Raw genomic sequence first — 20004 nt, 5'->3', positions numbered from 1 at the left:
AGTCAAATACTAAAAGTCAAATACCAATTATAAAACAGGAAAAACGTCCAAAAATAATCATAACAGTAAATTTTGAGCCTCAGCAAGATAAAGGATCAGAACAATGTTTAATGACGGAAACTTTGCCTTTTTATTCCCATTTGTTATTCAGTGTTAATGCGCTATCGACAGAAAGTCATAAAAATAGCGATGAAGAAAATACAGAGAGAAGTCAGGCAGCTTCTGATAATAGTTGAATGCAGATTTATTGTCGGGCTTATCGACCAAATATCTTCAACCAATTTAATATAAGTGGAGAATCTCCAGCAAAAAGAACCAACCCTGCCAATCTATTGTTCATTTTCCAACCAAACCACATTCAGAGTGGATCTCTTGCTGTGCAGTGGTGGATCATTCAGAGACACAATGAGACTCATAGATACACATTGGACTCCACAGAAGACACAAGTCAAACTTAAAAAAAACTATATATTTGCAAAATGTGCAATTTAAGTGTAGTTTCAAATAGATGACAGGCCAACATGAAAGGAATCTTTGAATATAATTGGGCACATTGTTGCATTTAGAAAACTTCATCTCAATTTACAAAGCAAAAGAGAAACCATATAACATAACTGATACACTATATAGGCAGCATCTGAACTGCAAAGGTAAACCTTATTTATGGGGTGTTAAGTTCAAGTAGAAATGAATAACAGAAAAAAAACACACCTACGTAATAAACCTCATTGTGTGTGTCTGTGAGTGGAATTTCGTACTTGCTCCAGTGGACTCTTCCATTTATGGTCTGCATCTCTCCCAGCATCGCCAGTAACAGGGATGACTTCCCACAGCCCACCTGGCCAACAATCATCGTCAGCTGACCTACAAGACAACAACAGTGCAGTGAGTCACAACACATCCCAAATTCATCAGACAGTCACTGTAGAACACTGGCCTCAAAACTTGCAGGATGCAGTTCACGGCCTGCCACCAGTATGGTATGGGCAGTCCCTTTTTGTCCAATGTAAGATGGTTAGAAAACACTGTCTAAGTGAAGTCCCTATTGATGGAATGTGACTGTATTTCAATTCCACATTACAGGAGCATATACTCCCGTGACATATTTACAAGCTTCGTGGAAGGACTGATGCCATCCATGTTACCTGTCTCATCTAAGAGTCTGACACTCTTAAAGTCCCAGAGAGCTGCCTGTCATTTTCGATCTGCAGCTGGCTGGACAGCAGATCCTGTTTGTTTGACTAGCAGCACGACCAGCATAGTAAGCAAGTCACTTCCCAGGGGACGATCCAACTGTTAGTGTGCGTGTGTGCGTGAGGGGCTTCCTGCTATATGATACTCTCAATAGCCGCTCGCTGGCATCCCACCGCACATGGGCCCATCCCCTGAGTCTTCACTGCGACCACAGTGTTGCTGCATGACTGCAGAACACACTTAAATCATGTTTTCCCTAGAGATCTGGTGGGAAGCATTTGGAAGCATTTCATTGACTTTATAATATGATGTTTGGTATGTAACACAGATAACATTTCAAGTCAGTGTTATGAAAAATTGACCGGACTGCCCTTCCCTTCCCGTCCCACCCTCGGAGGCGCAAGAGGGAAACGATGAAAACAAAAAAAAGACAACAACCTTCACGAACATCTGCTCTCACCTGTGACACGAAACAAAAGACCTTGAGTATTATCCTGTTTCCAAATATTGTGTAGAAGAGGACCTGCTCCATAAGGAAGACAAGAATCTATTAACTCAAAAATGATTTGAAATAGTCTGTGTTATTTGTTGTCTTGGAGCAGTACTATTGAGGATATAAAAATACTGTATATTTAATTGTTTGAGAGGATGGTCACAAAGACATTTAGGGAGAAGCAAGGGACACACTTGGAAGGTAGCCACATCCCCTCCCAAAACAGCCACCCGCATACACCATGAAACACAAATGAATGTCACAGATGACATCCGAACAACTCAGATAAGCAATTTGAAAACAGATGGAAGGAAATGAACCTGGATTCAGGCTTCCATCCACTCTTTCTAATGCGCCTCATATTCAGCCAGGGCCAGCCTCTGTTCCTTATTCTACCTCCGAAAGCCGTGAGACTGGATTTTGTACAAACCCATCATAAGCTGCTGCAAGGAAGAATTTATTAACTAACCTTGATTCAGCTTTATGCATTACTAAAAAAAGTAAAACGTGTTGCCAGTCGAGCATCTTCAAGTGCATACATTTCACACTACCTCATTAATTTGTGACTCACCTGTAGGAATGCGAATGTTGATGTCAGAAAGGGTTGACAAGTTGCTTCCCCAAGTGAAGGTTCCATTGCTCACCTGAATGCAAAAAAATGTTGAGAGTCACGAATCACACACGGACACTGCCAAATATCACTGAGTGAGAATAACTGTTATATGAGTGTCAGAAACTCAGCTGTCACTTCACAGTGCCGGACACCGCTGAGATAATGTAACACATTTTGGGACACACACTGCGCTCGTGCTATGACGGAATGAGCCAAATTTCTGTGACGTTTCTGACAGATTCTGGAAAGTTCATTTAAGGTGATGCATTGAAAGGCTTTACACAAGTGTGGCAAAGCTTGTGCATCATCCATCTTCACTGCGTTTCTTTTTTGTTGCTTCATTTCATATCTTCTAGTTTGAGCATTTCAGAGCCAAAAATACTGCTTCCAGTCAGTGACAAACAACTCCTGGCGCACACTACTATCTAATGCCGGGATCCTGATCAGTCAACCCACTTCCTGCTGGGGTTAAATCCTCCAAAATGTTGCATTTATCTGTTTAGCTTTCAAGTTCTTGACACCAATGCAGTTGGGAGGATGTTAAAAAGTATGCCTCTGTTACTAGATATTTGTTGAAGTGATGATGAGCTTTAGGTGAATGTATAGACTTTTCATTGTACACTGCTGTTACATTTAGGCTGGAGTCTTCAACTGTACTTAAACATGAACTTATGACATCATACTCCCTCTAACAAACGGGGTTAAGAGCAAAATTTTGTCATGCCCTTAATTACCAGAACACCATCATCTGGTCAGTAGAATCAATCCACAGGGATGAAACAGGAAGTTCTGTCTTCACACAGGGGCTGAGAACACGGCGGACACTTTGAAAGGGCAACAAGTTCTCATGTGAATCCTAAACTTCCTGAGTCGAGAGTGACTACATGCAAGCCCCCCACCACAAACACAAATACACAATGAGTATGTGCGATCGTGCACACACAAAAATGATTTGTGGGTGTACAAACTGGGACTATATAAAAACATCTGCGGACGGGCAGTTGACATGACAGTGTCGCAGAGGAGCAGCGTCTACGTGAAGAGTGTCGCATTTCCTTCAATATCAGTGGCATGTTTATTCAATCTCAGTTTAAGTTGCGTAACAGCAAGCTGTTTGATGTTCACTGCGTGCTGATTCTGAGAAATACTATAGTGTCAACAGTATCCTCAAGAATTCTGGCTGAAAATATGAATGTCTTTCTAATAAGCAGAGAGCATATTCATTTATTTTAGCTTATTTGGAATGTTTGAGTGAAAACTATTCATGAAATGTGGGATATAAATATACAATAATAAAGGCATCATTGTTTAGGAGTGACTTGAATTATTGTAGTTCAAATTGAATTGTGTAATGATAAGTAATAATTCCATAAATTAATAGCATTAACCAAAATGAACAGTAATGTAAATATGAAATTGAACATCTGCCATAGAGTTGACATAACTTCTTTGGTGATTTCTATTCAGCAAAATGTTGGGAAAACCATCAAGATTTAAAACGGTGGCCGTTCCTGAAATAGAAACCCTGACCTTAATAGCCACTTCCTCCGTCTCTGGCGATCTCATATGTCGCCTGGTGGGTTGCTCATAGTTGTCCATCTGGTAGCGCATCGGCTGCTTCCTGTTGATGGCTTTAGTCTTTGGGTTTATCATCAATTGAAAGCATAGGAGGAGGAGAGACATAAGCACGACAGATGAAGTAACTGCCACCACGTTGACAAGAAATGTACTTTTCATTTTGCACTCGTAATACAAAAGATTTTTTTGTCATTCAAGTTGTGACTAGACACTTTTCTTGACTCACCCCTCCCAAGTGTTTTTTACCAGAATCCAATGGAACTGAAATGTCTCCATTTCTCCAGCTGTCGTCTCCAATTTCGTCGCTTTGGAGAAACTCTCCCAGCTTCTGCACACTGGAAACAGGGAGAAGAGTCAATATCCTGACACCAAAGACTGTGGTCTCCAGGGAGTTTTGAGTTTCCCTCATGTTGCTTGAATTAGCCTAGGAAACCATATCTAGTTAATGAAAGAGGGACGTGTGTCTCGCTTGTCAAACTGTTGTCATGATAAAACGATGAAGTGAAGTCTGTCCATCCTTAACAACACAAAAATATAAATGAGACAGGTAAAAACACCATCGCAACAATATATGCTTGTCCATTCATACCACTGTAACAATATTCATCACTAGAAATGTACAGATATTCACAATGACCCATTGGATTAAATTGCAACATTTGCTGACTCTTGCATATGCAAGCATCATTACTATTTGATAGTTTTGGATTTTTACAGTTTCATCTTTTCACTTGTTAACTATTTGTTTTATTTGTCTGTCTGTTAGTTATGAACGGATTTTGATGACTTGATCCTGATCTTGGATCTTCAATTATTTGTAGCCCCTGAAATCTTATTTTAGCAGATTTTATTTTAGAATTGCGGAATTATTTTTAGCACATACTGATGGGTTGAAAACGTGCATTTTTCTAGCTGCTTGTTGCCGCACAGCCCATTGCAGTCTCACACTGTGGATGATGTTTTTATGTGTGAGAAATACCCCATCTTCCGTGTCAAACGGATAAAATGCGTATGTCACACGCTAATTACGGGAGACTCGACTGCCTAGATAATGTAGTCAACTTGGTGTGTAATGTCCTTCAATTAGAACAACTAACTGTTTAAAAATTGCAGAGAAACATTTTAAAAAACAGAGCTTTCCACCGGGTACATTTGTTAAATCATAATCAATACACTGTACTGTACAAAGAGAGTGGCTCACCTGACCAAAGCTTTAACAGCGAATCTGACCACAGTGGAGAGGAGGAACAGAGGAGTGACGAGGATGTGGAACAGAGCCAGCGCGGTAAAGGCCTCAGCGGGACGCGGACCTTTGTGGTGAACAAAAGCCTGAAAAACAGTAGTAAGAGTTAGAACTTGTGGGGAAAGAGTTAGGAGTTTACAGGACTTAAAGACTAATACTTTAGTTATCAGGAGAAATCAGGACAACACTTGACCATCAAAAGAAAAGAGACATTAAAATTAACCTGACCATCCTGATAAATAAATACACTATCCTAAAAATCCTAAGTAAAAAGAGCCGTATGAAATTCAACATAAAAGATTTCAGTACCAAAATATACAACAATCATCATTAGTCTTGTGCTCTTCCCTTTTCAAGCTGTATAATAGGTCAGCACACTCACAACTACAGATAATTATCATTTCACTTCCGCGTGAGTGTGAGGAAACAAAAGTCGCCATAGGAAAGCACGATATCAAAAGAGAATTACAAAGAAGTGTGAATAAGACCATGCTATCGTCAGATTTTATTTAAGGGTGCATACACAGAAAAACAAAAATCCATTCTTACAGCCAGAACAGCAGCGATTGGAATAGCAGCATTCAAGAAAACTGTAAAGAAAAGAGACAAATGTGTTGAAAAAAGACTGCACTGCAGATGTTTCAAAGGATTAATAGTCAAGCTGAAATGATGCTTAGATGTATTTACTGTCTTTGGTCAATAGGATGTTGTGTAGTAGTAGTCGGCATTTGTTTACCAGTGTAATCTCACGTTTATCCACATCTCGCGAGTCACCACACTCGCGCTGTTATTGATGGGATGTCAGATGTCAGTACTGTTACTGTTTGAATGAATTTATGTCTGAAGGTGTGAAAGTTTAGAAAAACGTTTCACAGCTCTTCTTGCATCTTGCATAAATATATAAAAGTAGCTGTAGACAGTTTGTAGTAAGGGAAAGAATAATAATATAAAAATATATACAACAAGTATATAGTACAACAACTGCTCAGAAGCCCCTGCATCTCATAGTGTTATTGTGGCAGCAGCTGCAGTGTTCATCTCTGTTAATGATTATTTGACTCAGATGTTTGTTTTTCTTAAAAGTTGTTATGATACAAATAGATGTTCAGAGTTTCTCTTTTACAAAGCAACAGCCGATGACTTGTCAGGAGGGGAATAGGCTGGGGGCGGGGCTATGGACCCCCTGTTTCAAAATCCATCCATTCGGACATTGTTCTCCACATAATGAATTTATCTGACAGAGGTCTGCAGCGGCATTATGGATTCAGGACCTGACTCAAGCACCGCAGCCATTAGTGCAGCCCAGAAAAAGCTTCCTTACTCGACATTGATGTGTAGAAAGCAAAGGTCTTCAGGCTGGTGAGCTCCTTCCCTCTGGTCTCTTCCACTCCGTCACAGAAGATATTCTCCCAGGCGTACAACTTCAGTAGCTTGATGCCCTTCAATATCTCCGTGGTCTTTTTTAAACGATCTGTGGAGTGTTCCTGGAAGATACAGTATGTAAATGTTACACACGAGGCATAAGGCTGATTTATGGGAATGCTGCTCACCAGTGTGCTCTTCTGAGTGTCTGCTAGTTTTGTGGCTATGCGGTACTGGAATGGTGCCAGGAGAACTATAACAGACGCTCCAATTAAGGCACTGGAGCCCAACTGGTTGTACAGGAGAATCACGCCCATCACAATCTGCGAAGAGAAAATATGCACGTCATATCATTGTTTATTTAGCCATTCTGCACAGAGCATGTTCACATGACAACTGCACTAGTGTCCTGGAAGAGAAAACAGGCAGGGCACCTGCACAGGCATGGCCCACAGATTGGGGCACAGGAAGAGGAACCACATCAGCTGGTTGGTCTCAATGGCCACCAGGTTATTGATTTGGCCCAGAGTCATCTCCCCCATGGACATGGTTGAGGTGGACAGACGAAGGATTTTGTTGTAGATCATTGCCTTCATGAAGAGGAAAAAATCATGATCATACTCACTTTTGATGTGTGAACCTGCATATGAGCAGTGACTCTGGCCATAGGCTTGACATATATACAGATAACACCAAATGTTCGCTGAGTCTTTTAAATCCCAAAACTGGCCTGGGATTGCATATCATGCTTTAAAAAAATGAGGAGATCATTGATATTCTCCTCGTGGGACTCACCAAAAGGGCACCTCGCAGATTGATGCCAGTTTCAATTGCGATGTAGTACGAGGCTTGCAGGAAAGTTCTCTGCAGCACTAGTGCCAGGAAAAGCAGAACAGCCAGGACAGATGTGTTCTGCAGCAGCTCGTTGGAAGACATGAAGTACACACCTAAAATTGTTGCCTATGTTAAAGCACAAATCAAAACAAATGGTCAAAACAAAGGTTTACAATCTGCCATCAGACAAGCTTTCATAATCTGAATACTGAAACCGACCTCTCCCACATGAAGCTGGGACTACACAAAGTAACACTAGATTTTGGCTTCAAAAATGAACTACATTGTTAACAAATACTTTTGCAGTCTAGCAGGTGGTTGACCACACGTCTATTTGCTGGCCTGTTATCAATCGCTCCCCCTGAAAAAAACACACCTCATCGTGTCTACTTACGGACATTAAGATTGTTTACCTTTCTGCAGTTCATTCGTTCATATTCAAGCATGACAAACACGTAAATGTGGCAACTTAAACTGCGCCTTAGTTCGTCTGTACCCCAGATGTGTGATCAAGAATTAACAAATTATTATCATTATCAGTTTTTGCCCCAAGCACACTGGTTCAGCTAGCATCCCCTGCAACCTTGTCAAGTAAATTCGCTGTAAATGAAAAGTCAAATCTTCAACACGTGGTTACATTTGGACAGTTGATGGGTCAGTTAATACATGTGTCCTTGACTGAAGTGTGAGCAGGTATAAAAAAAATGTGAAGCTTGGCAGGCCGTCCGTGAGTGTTCAGCATCGGTGAAGTGTGATGTGAGTAGAGAATTTTCCGTGCCACTCAGACATGCAGCTCTACTCTCTTCTGCTGTGGAACACCACAGTCCATTACACCCACTTCACCAAGCCGCCATGGGCCTCTGCAACCATAAAGCCAATGACAAATGAATAGCCAATTAATTACATATCTATCCTGTGTCCCACAGTGATTCTGTCAGGATAATATCTCAATGGGAAGTTGGAATCACTTCTACCTTTGCCAGATGGATCAACCGAACATTAACTGCCTCTATTATATACAATATATACAATATATGCAATAATGCAGAGCCAAGCAATGTAGGTGCTCCTATTTTTGCCAACCTTTATTGGAGTAAATGTATAATACAGTAACACATTTCTGCTACACTGAGTGATCTAAAATCAGAAAGCTGTAAAAACATGACTACTGTTTTTTTATTCCTCTAGCATTTAAAATATCATTAATATCAACGGTCAAAGATGGAGACTAGAACAGCAGGTGGCAGTAGCTTTGCAGTTATGATAAACATAGAAATACAGTATGCTGACGCTCATGTACAACATGAGAGTAATTTGATGGATGGTGGACAAATTGCTCTGCCGTTATATGTACATGACACATCCATGTTGTATGTGACGTCACATTGCACTTCTCTCTGATAATCGTACACCTGGATATTAAACAGGGGAGAACTTTATAAAGCATACATACTATATGTATATACGTAATGTATGTACATACATGTTCAGTTAACCACCGCTTAATCCTGAGAGTATATTTTGCTAACAGGCAGAACAGAAAAAAGGCACATAATCACATAACCTCCAGATAGCGCAGGTTATTATGATCAATTTAGAGAATGACAATATGTAATAATATCTAAATAATAATTAAAAAGCTCAAATTTCATGCCAATACAACAACATTATACTTTTAACAAAATAGCAGCCTGATGTGATGGAAAGCAATACAGTTTTGTAAGGAAAAACAGACAAAAGACCTGTCAACGAGAAAGGTGGATACTTTATATTCAGCAGTTAATAGAACCTACAGGGATTTGATAATGTGTGCACTAACATGTGCAATTTATGCCACCATTGCTTCTAAAAATGAACAACTTTTACAGCCACAGAGTGATTTCACTCATTTTTTAAAAATAGAAAAATAACTATTTATAATCAGAACACTCAGTCAGTCAGAACCAGGGTGACCTACTTCAACATTTTCATTTTTCATGTGTTGCATATTTTCATTGAACGAGCGATTACAGCAGGAGACGTTCAGCACATTCGGTGATTCAACCTTCTCAGCATTTCTTTTCCATTACAGGTCACCAGAAAAGCGACACCAAGAACTGTCTGACCTCACTGTCAATCCATGAGTTCAGCCTCCAGCCATTAAAGCTCTTTAAATACAGGCATGAGCTCACTCTCCCTCTTGGCCACAGCTCACAGATGCATTTAAGAGACAGAACTACTCAGCCAGAAAATGCATAGGAATAGACATAGCTCATGTTGAAATGCATTCACTGCCAACTCACTGTGAGCACAGAGAAACAAAGAAATATTTGGACAGCAAACACCTGCCGAGCAGCATATCACATCTGGGCAAAGTGCGGCCCAGGGGCCACATGAGGCCCTTAGCCTGTTTTAGTGAGGCCCTCTTGAGGTCAGAATGAAACTAGAAAATTGATCAGTATGAAATAATAATTTGCTGTTCAGATAGTGGTATTTAAAGAACTTTTTTATTTATTTATTTTTGTAGTACAGACTTCTATCAAAATTTCTTTGTCTCCAGACTAAATACCACAGTGCTTTGGCACTTCCGCAGCATAGAGCTGCTTTTGTCAGCATGCTGTGAAGTGTGACTCGCAATGTCAGTGAACCCAGACCATCAGCAGAGAAGCACAGTGCCTTTTAGAGTAGACCATTAAGGAGGACTGCGTAGAATGCGAGTCAAGGAAGTACAAGGCAAGTAAATAATTGGATTCCTACCCCATTGTTCTCAGATGCCTTGCTGTCCTCCCCTGGTTTGAGGTAATATACAATACCACAGATGCAGAGAGGCCCTGCGAAACCAAGCAGATCTGCCAGGTATCGGAAGGTACTGCTGAGGAGGATAGGACGTCCATATGCGCGGTACATAGAGCGCCAGATCGATGGGGCTTTGTCTGGGTCTTCTGCCGTCTGTGAAGGAAAAGGTGTTTATAGTAATGTAGAAAGAACACGCTACACAGTAGATCGATCCCAGCTCACCCTCTGGTCTTCATACGCGTCTTTGAGTCGTAGATAGTTGGTAAGAGCTCTCATTGCAATAGGAAGCTTCCCAATTTTTTTCAGCTCTATCGGCCTTTTGTGAGCTCCAATGATGAGCGGATTCATCCACCAGTACGTTGCCTGGGAGAAACGTGAAGTCATTGGAAGTCATGTTTGTTGACACTGAAGTGAATATTCGCTTGGCAGATAAAGTAATGATGTAGAGCTAAAGGCACCTTGGAGAGCAAGTTGACAAAAGGCTGCAGAAAGCGAACCCCTAAGTCTTGAAGGTCCTCAGGTGGCTTTACTTTCTGAGGCTTGGCAAAGAAGACATATTTCTGTGGAGAAAAGAAGAAATGTGTTTCAAAAAGACATTCTAAATATAGAAAGTACATAGAGACTCACTCTGATTCTGATGACATTGATTTCAACAGCCATCAGAAGGCCATACAAAATCACCAACAACGCAGTGATCCAGAATCTTAGGTACCGGTGATCAGCATCGTGCTGAATGAACTTCCATAACTTGATAGACTTTGTGATGAATGCCAGCACCCAGTAGATGAAAAGGACTGAGAAAATGGAATATCAGAGCAAATTTTCGATACCAAGAGACATCAGGAAATCTTGAATCTTACCAAGTAATAATTTGGGAAAGTTAGACGTCTCAATGTTGTGATAATAGACCACAGACGTTGTAGCAGCAACAAAGCCCATGAATGCAGGCATGAAGAGATGAAGGTTGTTGGAACCCATCACCCTGTGTTGAGAGGAAAATAAGTGACACTGTCATTCACCTGAAAAGAGAGAGGATATTCGACAACAAGAGGACTCACTTGTTGGAGACGATGCCCTCTGCAAACTCGCACACGTGAACAAACAGCAGGGAGAAGGTGAGGATCCACCTCAGATTGTGTCCAGGAAAGTGAAGCCATGTGTTGTGATGGATTTGTACTTTGGAGCTCTGGCTGCCCCAACCTGGCCAAGGACATAGGAGTGGATGAGATACAAGAAGGAAAGAAGCTTGTAACAGGTGCTGCTTCTTCACAAATGTAGTGAACATGTTTGTTTTATCAAAGATACTTCAGCTATTAAATGAATTAATCAGAGACACAAGGGAATGATGATGAAAAAACAGAGGCAGGAAGCAATTAGTGAGACCTCAGGGACTGAACTGGGGTCTTCAGGTCAAAACTTCTCCCACACAACTAATTCCATCCTCGCTTCCATCCGTGACAATTTATTTTTATTTGCAACTAGCTTTCAAATATACACAAAACAATGGACCTTCAGGATGTTGACGATGAAAGCGGTATTAAAATAACAATTATTAGAAAATGTGCGATGTTGAATTACATTTTGGCACTTAACATTTTGTATTTCTCGACACGATCATTTGATCAAGCAGGATGACAAGCAGAGTATGTAAGAATGGAAGTGGCACAACATGAAACAGCAGTGTGAATATCAAATGTTCTGTCTGAGTGCACAGATAATCCTCAGTAGATGGATTCCGTCCAGATAGCTGACCTTAAATAGAGCAGGTAAACCTTTAAAAGCTTAAACAGGAAATATAAACTCTTGACCGATGACAGGCTGAAACTGACAATTTTAAGCAAAATGCCATTTAATCTGGACTTCTATCAGGCAGGATTTCACTGTATCATTTTCAAAGTGAACTTGCCATAAAACATCAGCGGCAGACTGTTAGGAGTTCACTTGTCTTTGCTTTATATAGCTTTTTCAAGATACTCCCATTTTTCAGTGAAAACAATGATGAATCATCTCTCCCTTCCATTTCCTCCATTAAAGCAAACCGTGATTCTACTTTGGTTAGTTACAAAGCAGCATTGTGGCCCTGGCTCGTGCTTATCTGCCATTACAATGTAACAATATGACATCAATTACAGATGTTAGTTAACATCTCCCTGGTCAGAAAGATCTGGCTCAATTAAAAAGGTGTCACAGGTTAAAGACAACACAACAACAACACCCACCAATAAACAGGATGGGGAAGGTGATGAAGAGCAGGAAGACATGGGGAACCAGGTTGAGTGCATCCACAAAGCAGAAATTGTTGAGGACGCCCGAATCCACGCTATAGGCAGTGCTGGACTCGTTGTTTCCACAAAACGACAAGGCCATGCTACCAAGTAACACCTCGACACTAGCGTTGAATCAATCTGTGGAAGCCAGGAATGAAAAGGGTCTATCAGCATTACATTCTTGGTTATGGTGAATTACTTATCTATGGTGAAAATCAGACACAATAAACTGCTCCATCCCTTCAAAACGTTAATATTCAGGTAAACAATAACCAAGAAAAAATATGGACAGAATTGTTCAGATGTGTCTTGGGTTTGGTGCCCATAACCATTCCTTAAACTCTATAGAGACTCTGGGCCACATTGGACATCCTTCCTTCACTAGGTGCAGGATTTGAAATATCGTGGGTTCATGAGATTGACACAGACATACAGCCTCTTTACTCATAAAGATACAATATTGATCTGTTGAGGTGAAGAAGGAACTGAGTCTTCCTCTCAGCTCTTGTCACAACTAGTGATGGAAAGAGCAATTTTGCAGTCAGACAGTTCCTTTCACTACAGTATGAAAATGCAGACCCAGGACTAGTTTACATCTCAAAGTTTACAGGTATTTAGTATCCTGCAAGAGCTGGAGGAGGTTTCTGGGGTGAGGAACGTTTGGGTCTGTTCACCACAGCTGCTGCCTCCACGACTCCACGATGAGCATGATAATGTATGGATACTGTTTCCAAAAACAAATGTGAAAGTCATTTTCTGCATTGACATCATGCTATGCTTGCCCACAAAAGTAATAGTTCCAAACCAAAAATATATATCAAGCAAGTTATTTATAAGGTACAGTAATTGTTTTGACATTTTTTGATTAATCAAAAGCAGTGCGTTTAACCACGAGCAAACAAACAACAAATGGCAGTTACTGTAGCCAGAGAGACAGAATTAAATTCCCTTACCACCAGCTGATGTTCCTTAAGGACAGGGTTTCATTCCTGGTAGCGGGAGTTGAGACGCTGGTGGAAACAGCAAAGACTTAAAATGACAAAAACTAGATGTTTGATTTAGAAAGGGGTAAAGGTGATTATTTTTAGCCTCGAAACAACCTCAGCTGCTCAACATTCTGCGGCGTGCGCGAGTCAAAGTTGTCAAACAAATGGACACGCACATTCTACTTCCGGTCATAACCTTCAGTATAAAACTCGGTGACAACTTGACTCAATATTCATTTAATATAATAAAACACAAAAAGCAACCAGGATTATAATTAAAAAATTAATGACAATCTAAGTCAATAACATGTGTCTAAAAACTACAAGATTATTCATGAAAACGTGAACCATTTCTGTGCTACACAAACGATAATGAACATAAACATAAACTATAATGTCGTGCGAGCTTTTAGAAATCGCGAGTCGGTTTGCATTAGAGCTCTTATTTTATAGTACACCGCAACGGTTCAGCATTCATAAGATAACTTGACTGAACGTAGCTTGCTATCACGTTTCCAAACTTGAAGCTGTTTCATAGGGAGGAGAGAGTTTATTCTTGTCTTCAGAGGACATGCCACAGTGTTGAAAGTTAAATTGAATTATAATAGCAGGCATTACTTACTCACACTTGGGGAAAATAAACTAATCAACTTCTATTTTATTCAAATAACCTCACGGATTCAATACCCTCGCAATGAAATAACAATGTGAAATAATAATTTGGTAAAACATCGTTTCACGTTCACAACAAAAAAGCAAATACAATCATTTTATACACACCTTAAAATAATGAAATACCCCATAGAAACAGAATAACATAGTTTTTAGGCAAAAAAGATACAGTTTTTTTATTAATTATAATAATAATAACTGATACTGGGTAATCAACGTTCTGAACTGTAAGTCACTACCCTTGCGCAAATGAAAACCATTCTAATGGGCGAAGAGACCTTGACTGCGGTCAGCCCACTGATGCAGATTTATATGAGATATCAGAGATATACCACGTTGGAGAATTAGCAGATGTATATCTACAAGCATAACAGCAAAGACGTGGACAAATCAGTGGCATAATAAAATATGTCCGCTAGCTGTCTCACAGACACACCAACTCTCAGTTTAGTTGTTAATTACACGTTATTTATCCTAGTAATCCAAGCGTGCCTCATATGTCTACATTTGTCTCGTCATCGCTACCTATTTGGCAATAGAAAACATATCATTTATCGACTGTATTGGCGATGCTCCACAGGAATCCATCAAGCTAGCGCATCCTTGCGTTCGTTTCGGAGCAACCGAAACGCGCTCCCGCACAGGAGAAGCTTGAGTCCATATTTCTACATTTTAATTCATTTTTAGACAATACTGGTACTGTAAATAAACCCGAAATAAGCGCTACCGCTTGTTTAGTGCGCTACCGCTGCCATGGTGTACATGTATGTTTATATTATCAAATAAATTCCATTCGAACGTAAACAGTGCATATGCTCAATGGACTTTGGCATGGCATCTTATACTACAGTTCCCCATGCTGAAGCCATGGTCTGATGCAGGAGAAAGACACGGTGACTGAGAGGAGAAGACGCTATTCTTACCAGACCTTTGACGGAGATAACGGCTGTGCCCGCGGTTCACATCCTCCTCTGTTTATTTAACCAGAGTCTCTTGTCGGACATCAACATTCCCCCTGAAGGCAAACAGCACGGGAATTACACATCTCTCCCTGTACATTTACTGTCCGCTCGGAGGTGACATGATCGCAGATATGAAGCTTGGATTTCCTCTTCGAACGTCTTATATGGCATGGAAATAGCATGCACACGTAAATGTAGGTCACGCTCTGAAGCAGAATAATCACGAGAAAGCCGATTTTGCTTCGATTTTGTTCCGATTTGATGCAACCTCTTTAATCTGAGCATCAATAAGCCTCATGCTACATACAGACCTACAGACATCGTACATCAGTTAACCATATATATATATATATATATATATATATATATATATATATATATATATATATATATATATATATATATATATATATATATATAGGCAGGTCATTAAAGTGTAACCAAGAAGGCCGTGGAATATATGTAAATGTAAAATGAACATATATTGAATGCAAAGTTGGTTGTGTTCCATCAGAACAGTAAGTGCGTACAAAACTTATGCGTGAACCGAAAAACTTGATATCTTCCAGATCTTCTGCTTGGATGAAGCGCAAACTTGCAACAAATAGTGTATAAGGACATATAAGGGGTTAGACAGACATACAGACATAGGGGAACATAAATGACATAAATGTCCAGAAAGACAAACGAATAAATAAAGATCAGACAGAAAAGTCAAAGACAATGAATGCATCATAGAAAAGCTTACATCAGCAATTCCGACCCACAACAGTGAAAGGAGAATCCATCACATTGAAAACATGTCAGTGGATCAAAAGCCAGTGGCTGTGATTACTCTAACAATGTGATTCCAATCTTCCAGTGTTCCCCAAGGATTTTTCAGGGGTAGAAACATTCGTTCACTCAGAAATCTTTTCTATTTGGTCCACCTTCACACACCTAAGGATGAAATGAGGAGGATGTAAAACACTGACTAGTTTAACTAAGTAAATATAGAAGCAATAAAAACAGACTGAGCATTTACCAACTAAAATACCATTCTTTTAGACCACAGTAGAAAGACATTTGTTGGCCACCAAATTGTTGTCTTCACAGCGTGAGAAAGTTTGAGCCAGGGGAGGTGTCAGCAACCCCGGACAGGAAGTGGGGACAGTTCTTTTCGCTCGACACACATGTTTGATTTTGCATCCTTGAACTCAAACACATGGTTCTCGGACTCAAATCTGACCCTAACAGAAATTCCATCCAGGGGATGGAAGGGGAATCAACAATGGCCTCTAGTGGACATGTTACATATTACAACACACATTTATTTATTTATTTTTAATTCACTTCCTGTTAACTTATTTATTACTCCCCTTTTACTACTCCCTCATTTAATTATTATTTCATTTTTAGCCACTATTCGTCAATTATTATTCCAAATTGAGCCCCGGGTTACAAAGCGCTCAACCTCATTTGGATTTGTCGTCGTGACGGCGCACTTTCCAAATGTTTGACTTAGCCATTGTAAACAGCGATTGTCAAACAGAACATTGGACTTGTCATTATCAGGTGGTCACAGTTTGGTTGTCGTGTTGTGACCCAGATCTGGCGGAAATTTGATGAGTCAGCTATTAGTACACTGGTGAAGTGAATTATTATTCTATGCGACTGATCGTTTTTATTACACCAAAACTATAGCAGTGCATTTTTCTATGGCGTCCACATTGGGCGTTTTTTTCTCTCCCCCAAAAATGGCTATAAGTGAAATCGTCTTGATTTTTACCACCAATGGCTCCCAAGTCTTGCCACGCCAAAGTACTTGATATGGTCCTCTGCTGGCCTCTGCTGGTCATTTTCTCAACGACATGCCTCTGCCAGAAAGTTATCAAGTTTAAATCTTACTAATTAAACACATTGTCTTCTGCTGAAACAAAGAGCACAAAGGGAAGTTTTGATTTAAATCAAGCCCTTCTGTCTTCTGAAGGTTATGAAGGAGACCTGAGTGATAACAAGCAGGAAAATACTGGCTGTGCATTTAAAGTTATTCCTTTTATTCCATTGAATTGTTCTGTTCTATGAAGTCTGTTGTGTGAGAGCAACCAGCTGTCGAAGTCCATAATGAATGGATGTCAAGCAAAGCGTTGTTGAGTCCTGGCAGTGGAAGATTTTTTTTTTTTTCATTTTCAATCCTGACAAATAGATTTGACAACTGGGTGATACAGTTAGACAGAGAGAATGAGGGGCGATACATTTTATGCTCAGAAACAAATGTTTTAAATAATTTTCGTCAGTTTTATAGTGTCCTTGTCTGCCACTATCACAAGTCCTTATTAGCAACAAGCTTCATGTTTGATTTCAGTGATAATTATTATTATCACAAAGTCCGTATTTACAAATAGAATCAGTTCTCCAGGTCTAAAAGGCTTCAGTGTAGGCGTTGAAGACTAATGTGTGGTTTTGTCTGTAAATGTCAGTTCAGAGATGCAGTGTTTCATCAAGCTAGTAAGGCGAACATAGTAGAGAGTAGAGAAAACAAAATTAAAGAAAATTCTCAAAGTATATTGACCCAAATTATTAGTGAATTAGCGAGAAATTCATGTTAGCAACATTTCATTAGAAAAGTGTACTCTGTTTACTCTTTATTCATCTATATTTAAATGGAAGTCACTTCTTGGAGCCTGTCATTATTTTTCAATTAATATTTAAAAATAAACATTTTTTCTCTTGAACAGGTTTTTTTCTCCCATTTCTCTGAATTGTCACATTTCTGCTTTCTATTTGTTTTGACATACAATTTAAAGTAAAACATTATTCATAGTTTATCAGCATACTGAGAAGTGATGAGTAGATCTTATGAATCGTAATTTGTTAATAACATTATTATTATTAGTTTTTTCTCGGCGTGGCCACTATTCATTCTTCAGAAGGAGTTTTTGCTTTCTCCTGGAGCCCTCTCCACTTCTTTATGGGGATGTGTTGCCCAGCCTGAAGGCAGCTGTGGGATGTTATGTCCATAGCATGTCCTGGGTGTGGAATTTTCATGGTTGTTCATGTGTGAAGCATTACATCCAAGACGTATCCCCAGAGTCTACCTTAACTAGCTTTCCCCTGCATAGGGTAGCACAAGTCAGCAAAAGGCTGAACTTCACTCTACATTAGGAAGTGTTAACCCTCCTTATACCTCCTGTCAATCCTGTCAACATAAGGTAGGGCCGGAGCTTGACCTCTGTCCTTTGGCTCAAGGTTTTCTCAAACATGTCTGACACATACAGCATGGTACCGAAACATGCAGAAAGAGAGAAGCATCAATCTTACATTCCATCCACCTCACTTGTGAACAAGACCCTGAGTCAGTTAAGCCCCTTCTAGCTAACCTGGAGTGGGAACTCCAAGAGCTTGGTTCACAACTAGTTCCAGTGACCACTGTATGACTAGATTCTCAGGTCACCTAACTCTAATCCTCCTCGGTCTGTGGAGAAATTGTGTCCATTAACAGAGAGAACCCCAAACTGACCCATAAATTGTGTAAAGCACAGCGTTTCTTTGTTCAATCTGAAAAGATGACAGCGAGCAAAGCTCTTAGATCTTCTGGAGGCGCTTCCATTTTAATGCTAAATTCAATATTGCAGGACAAGCATCATTGAGTCTACTGGGCCAAATTTGTTTATAGCCCCAATAAACAAAGTTTGCTGACGCTGTAATTTATGTTTTGGTGTGCGGCACAGGATGCAGACTTGGATGGTGTGTATTGATCCGAGGGGATGCCATCAGAATTGGGTTTGTCTTCGCCGGGGTTATGAAGGAAGCAAATCGAGCGGTTCTTTAAGTTCATTAGAGGACAAATGGAATATCTCACTCCCGTCGATACAGCACTTGTTAACAACACAGTCAATACACTGAACAAGATAAACTGCTTCAGACATTATATGGTTTACAATCGTCCATCCCTTGCTCTCTGCCGGCAAGAACAATGGCACCCTTCATCATGTTGTGCACTGTGTTTGCCTGTCGCTGACACACCCGACTTTAACCATAATTTTCCAATGTGAAATTCAGTTTTACAGTAGGATCGTTGTGGGACAAAAAGAGATCCAAGTTAAAGGCTTTATTCAGAGCTTTAAAAGGTAATATTAGTCATGTCAGGTCTACTCATCAGAATTGTTGTCAACAGATCTCCATTAAAGGTGAGGAGAGCAGCAGAATTCCAACTGATGAAATAAAGGGCAAAACTTGATAACAAGGCATTGGTTCAGTGTTTAGCTAGTTCAGTTGATTAAATTGATATTAAATTGGTCTTGTGATGTGAGGTGAAATCCAGTAGAAGGTGCCTCTAGAGCAGACCTGGGCAAATTGCGGCCTGAAGGCCATATGCAGCCCTTTGCATGTGTTTTTGTGGCACTCATGAGGTCAGACTAAAGTTATACAACTGATAAGTCATAATTTTTCTGCTGTTTTTTTTTTTTTTAAATATTATTTTGGTTACGTTTTAGCCAGTATTCGTTCAACGGAAAATACAACACATTCGTGACTAAGATTTTGTTTCTTCTTTACATTTGTCATTTTAGTACTTTCCTCAAAATTCGCTTTTTTCTGAGGTGGACCATAGTTTTATTATGATTTATATTCAAATAACATGCATGTAAAATAATGTTTTATAGGTTTCATGCCACATTTACACCTTTTCATATCCTTGGTTCCATTCCAATATTTAATGGTTCATTTTGTCCTTGTTACTTACTTTTGGTATGATGGGCCCTCACAACAGTCACAGTTTATAATATGGCCCTTGAGGTAATTTAAGTGCCCACCTCCGCACCAGAGCATGCATCGCAGCTAGTGTGTATATCCATGGTGCTAACATTTGTGTCCAGTGTGGAAAAAGTCATTTAATCATGTGCAGCCAGCATGACCTCTTTCCTTCAGGCGACTGTGGGTAGTCTTTCTTGGCACTATGCTCTGCACTTCAACATCGTGGAAGCATACTGTGCACTCTTCTCACTCACACTTCTCCCGATTCCAGCTCGATTTACTGTTTTTACA

General features: G+C 39.9%; 1 protein-coding gene across 7 annotated transcripts in view; it reads right to left on the bottom strand.

The window, feature by feature from the left end:
* abcc9 (ATP-binding cassette, sub-family C (CFTR/MRP), member 9) overlaps positions 1–15207 on the bottom strand; it is a 34694-nt gene extending 19487 nt beyond the window's left edge. For 3 of the 7 annotated variants that reach the window (XR_008414325.1, XM_053861720.1, XM_053861722.1), the window contains exons 1-18: positions 13313–13582; positions 12312–12497; positions 11151–11292; positions 10953–11074; positions 10720–10886; positions 10551–10652; positions 10315–10455; positions 10054–10245; positions 7279–7443; positions 6918–7073; positions 6672–6806; positions 6443–6605; positions 5671–5711; positions 5080–5207; positions 4105–4213; positions 3831–3938; positions 2259–2331; positions 759–864 (exon numbers count right to left, since the gene is read on the bottom strand). Coding sequence is in view for 5 of the 7 variants with exons in the window: in XM_053861720.1 (XP_053717695.1) it covers positions 759–864; positions 2259–2331; positions 3831–3938; positions 4105–4213; positions 5080–5207; positions 5671–5711; positions 6443–6605; positions 6672–6806; positions 6918–7073; positions 7279–7443; positions 10054–10245; positions 10315–10455; positions 10551–10652; positions 10720–10886; positions 10953–11074; positions 11151–11292; positions 12312–12459 (2198 nt within the window). In the remaining 2 variants the exon portion in view is untranslated. Of the gene's footprint in view, positions 1–758; positions 865–2258; positions 2332–3830; positions 3939–4104; positions 4214–5079; positions 5208–5670; positions 5712–6442; positions 6606–6671; positions 6807–6917; positions 7074–7278; positions 7444–10053; positions 10246–10314; positions 10456–10550; positions 10653–10719; positions 10887–10952; positions 11075–11150; positions 11293–12311; positions 12498–13312; positions 13584–14940 lie in introns of those variants that run through there. The other 4 variants (XM_053861721.1, XR_008414324.1, XM_053861723.1 and 1 more) reach the window with 4 other exon arrangements.
* Positions 15208–20004: the final 4797 nt, after the last annotated feature.

This window comes from Synchiropus splendidus, chromosome 4, assembly GCF_027744825.2.
Source record: "Synchiropus splendidus isolate RoL2022-P1 chromosome 4, RoL_Sspl_1.0, whole genome shotgun sequence".
Lineage (NCBI taxonomy): Eukaryota > Metazoa > Chordata > Actinopteri > Syngnathiformes > Callionymidae > Synchiropus > Synchiropus splendidus.
Note: the sequence above shows the minus strand (reverse complement) of the source record. Positions and strands in the feature narration are given on the sequence as shown.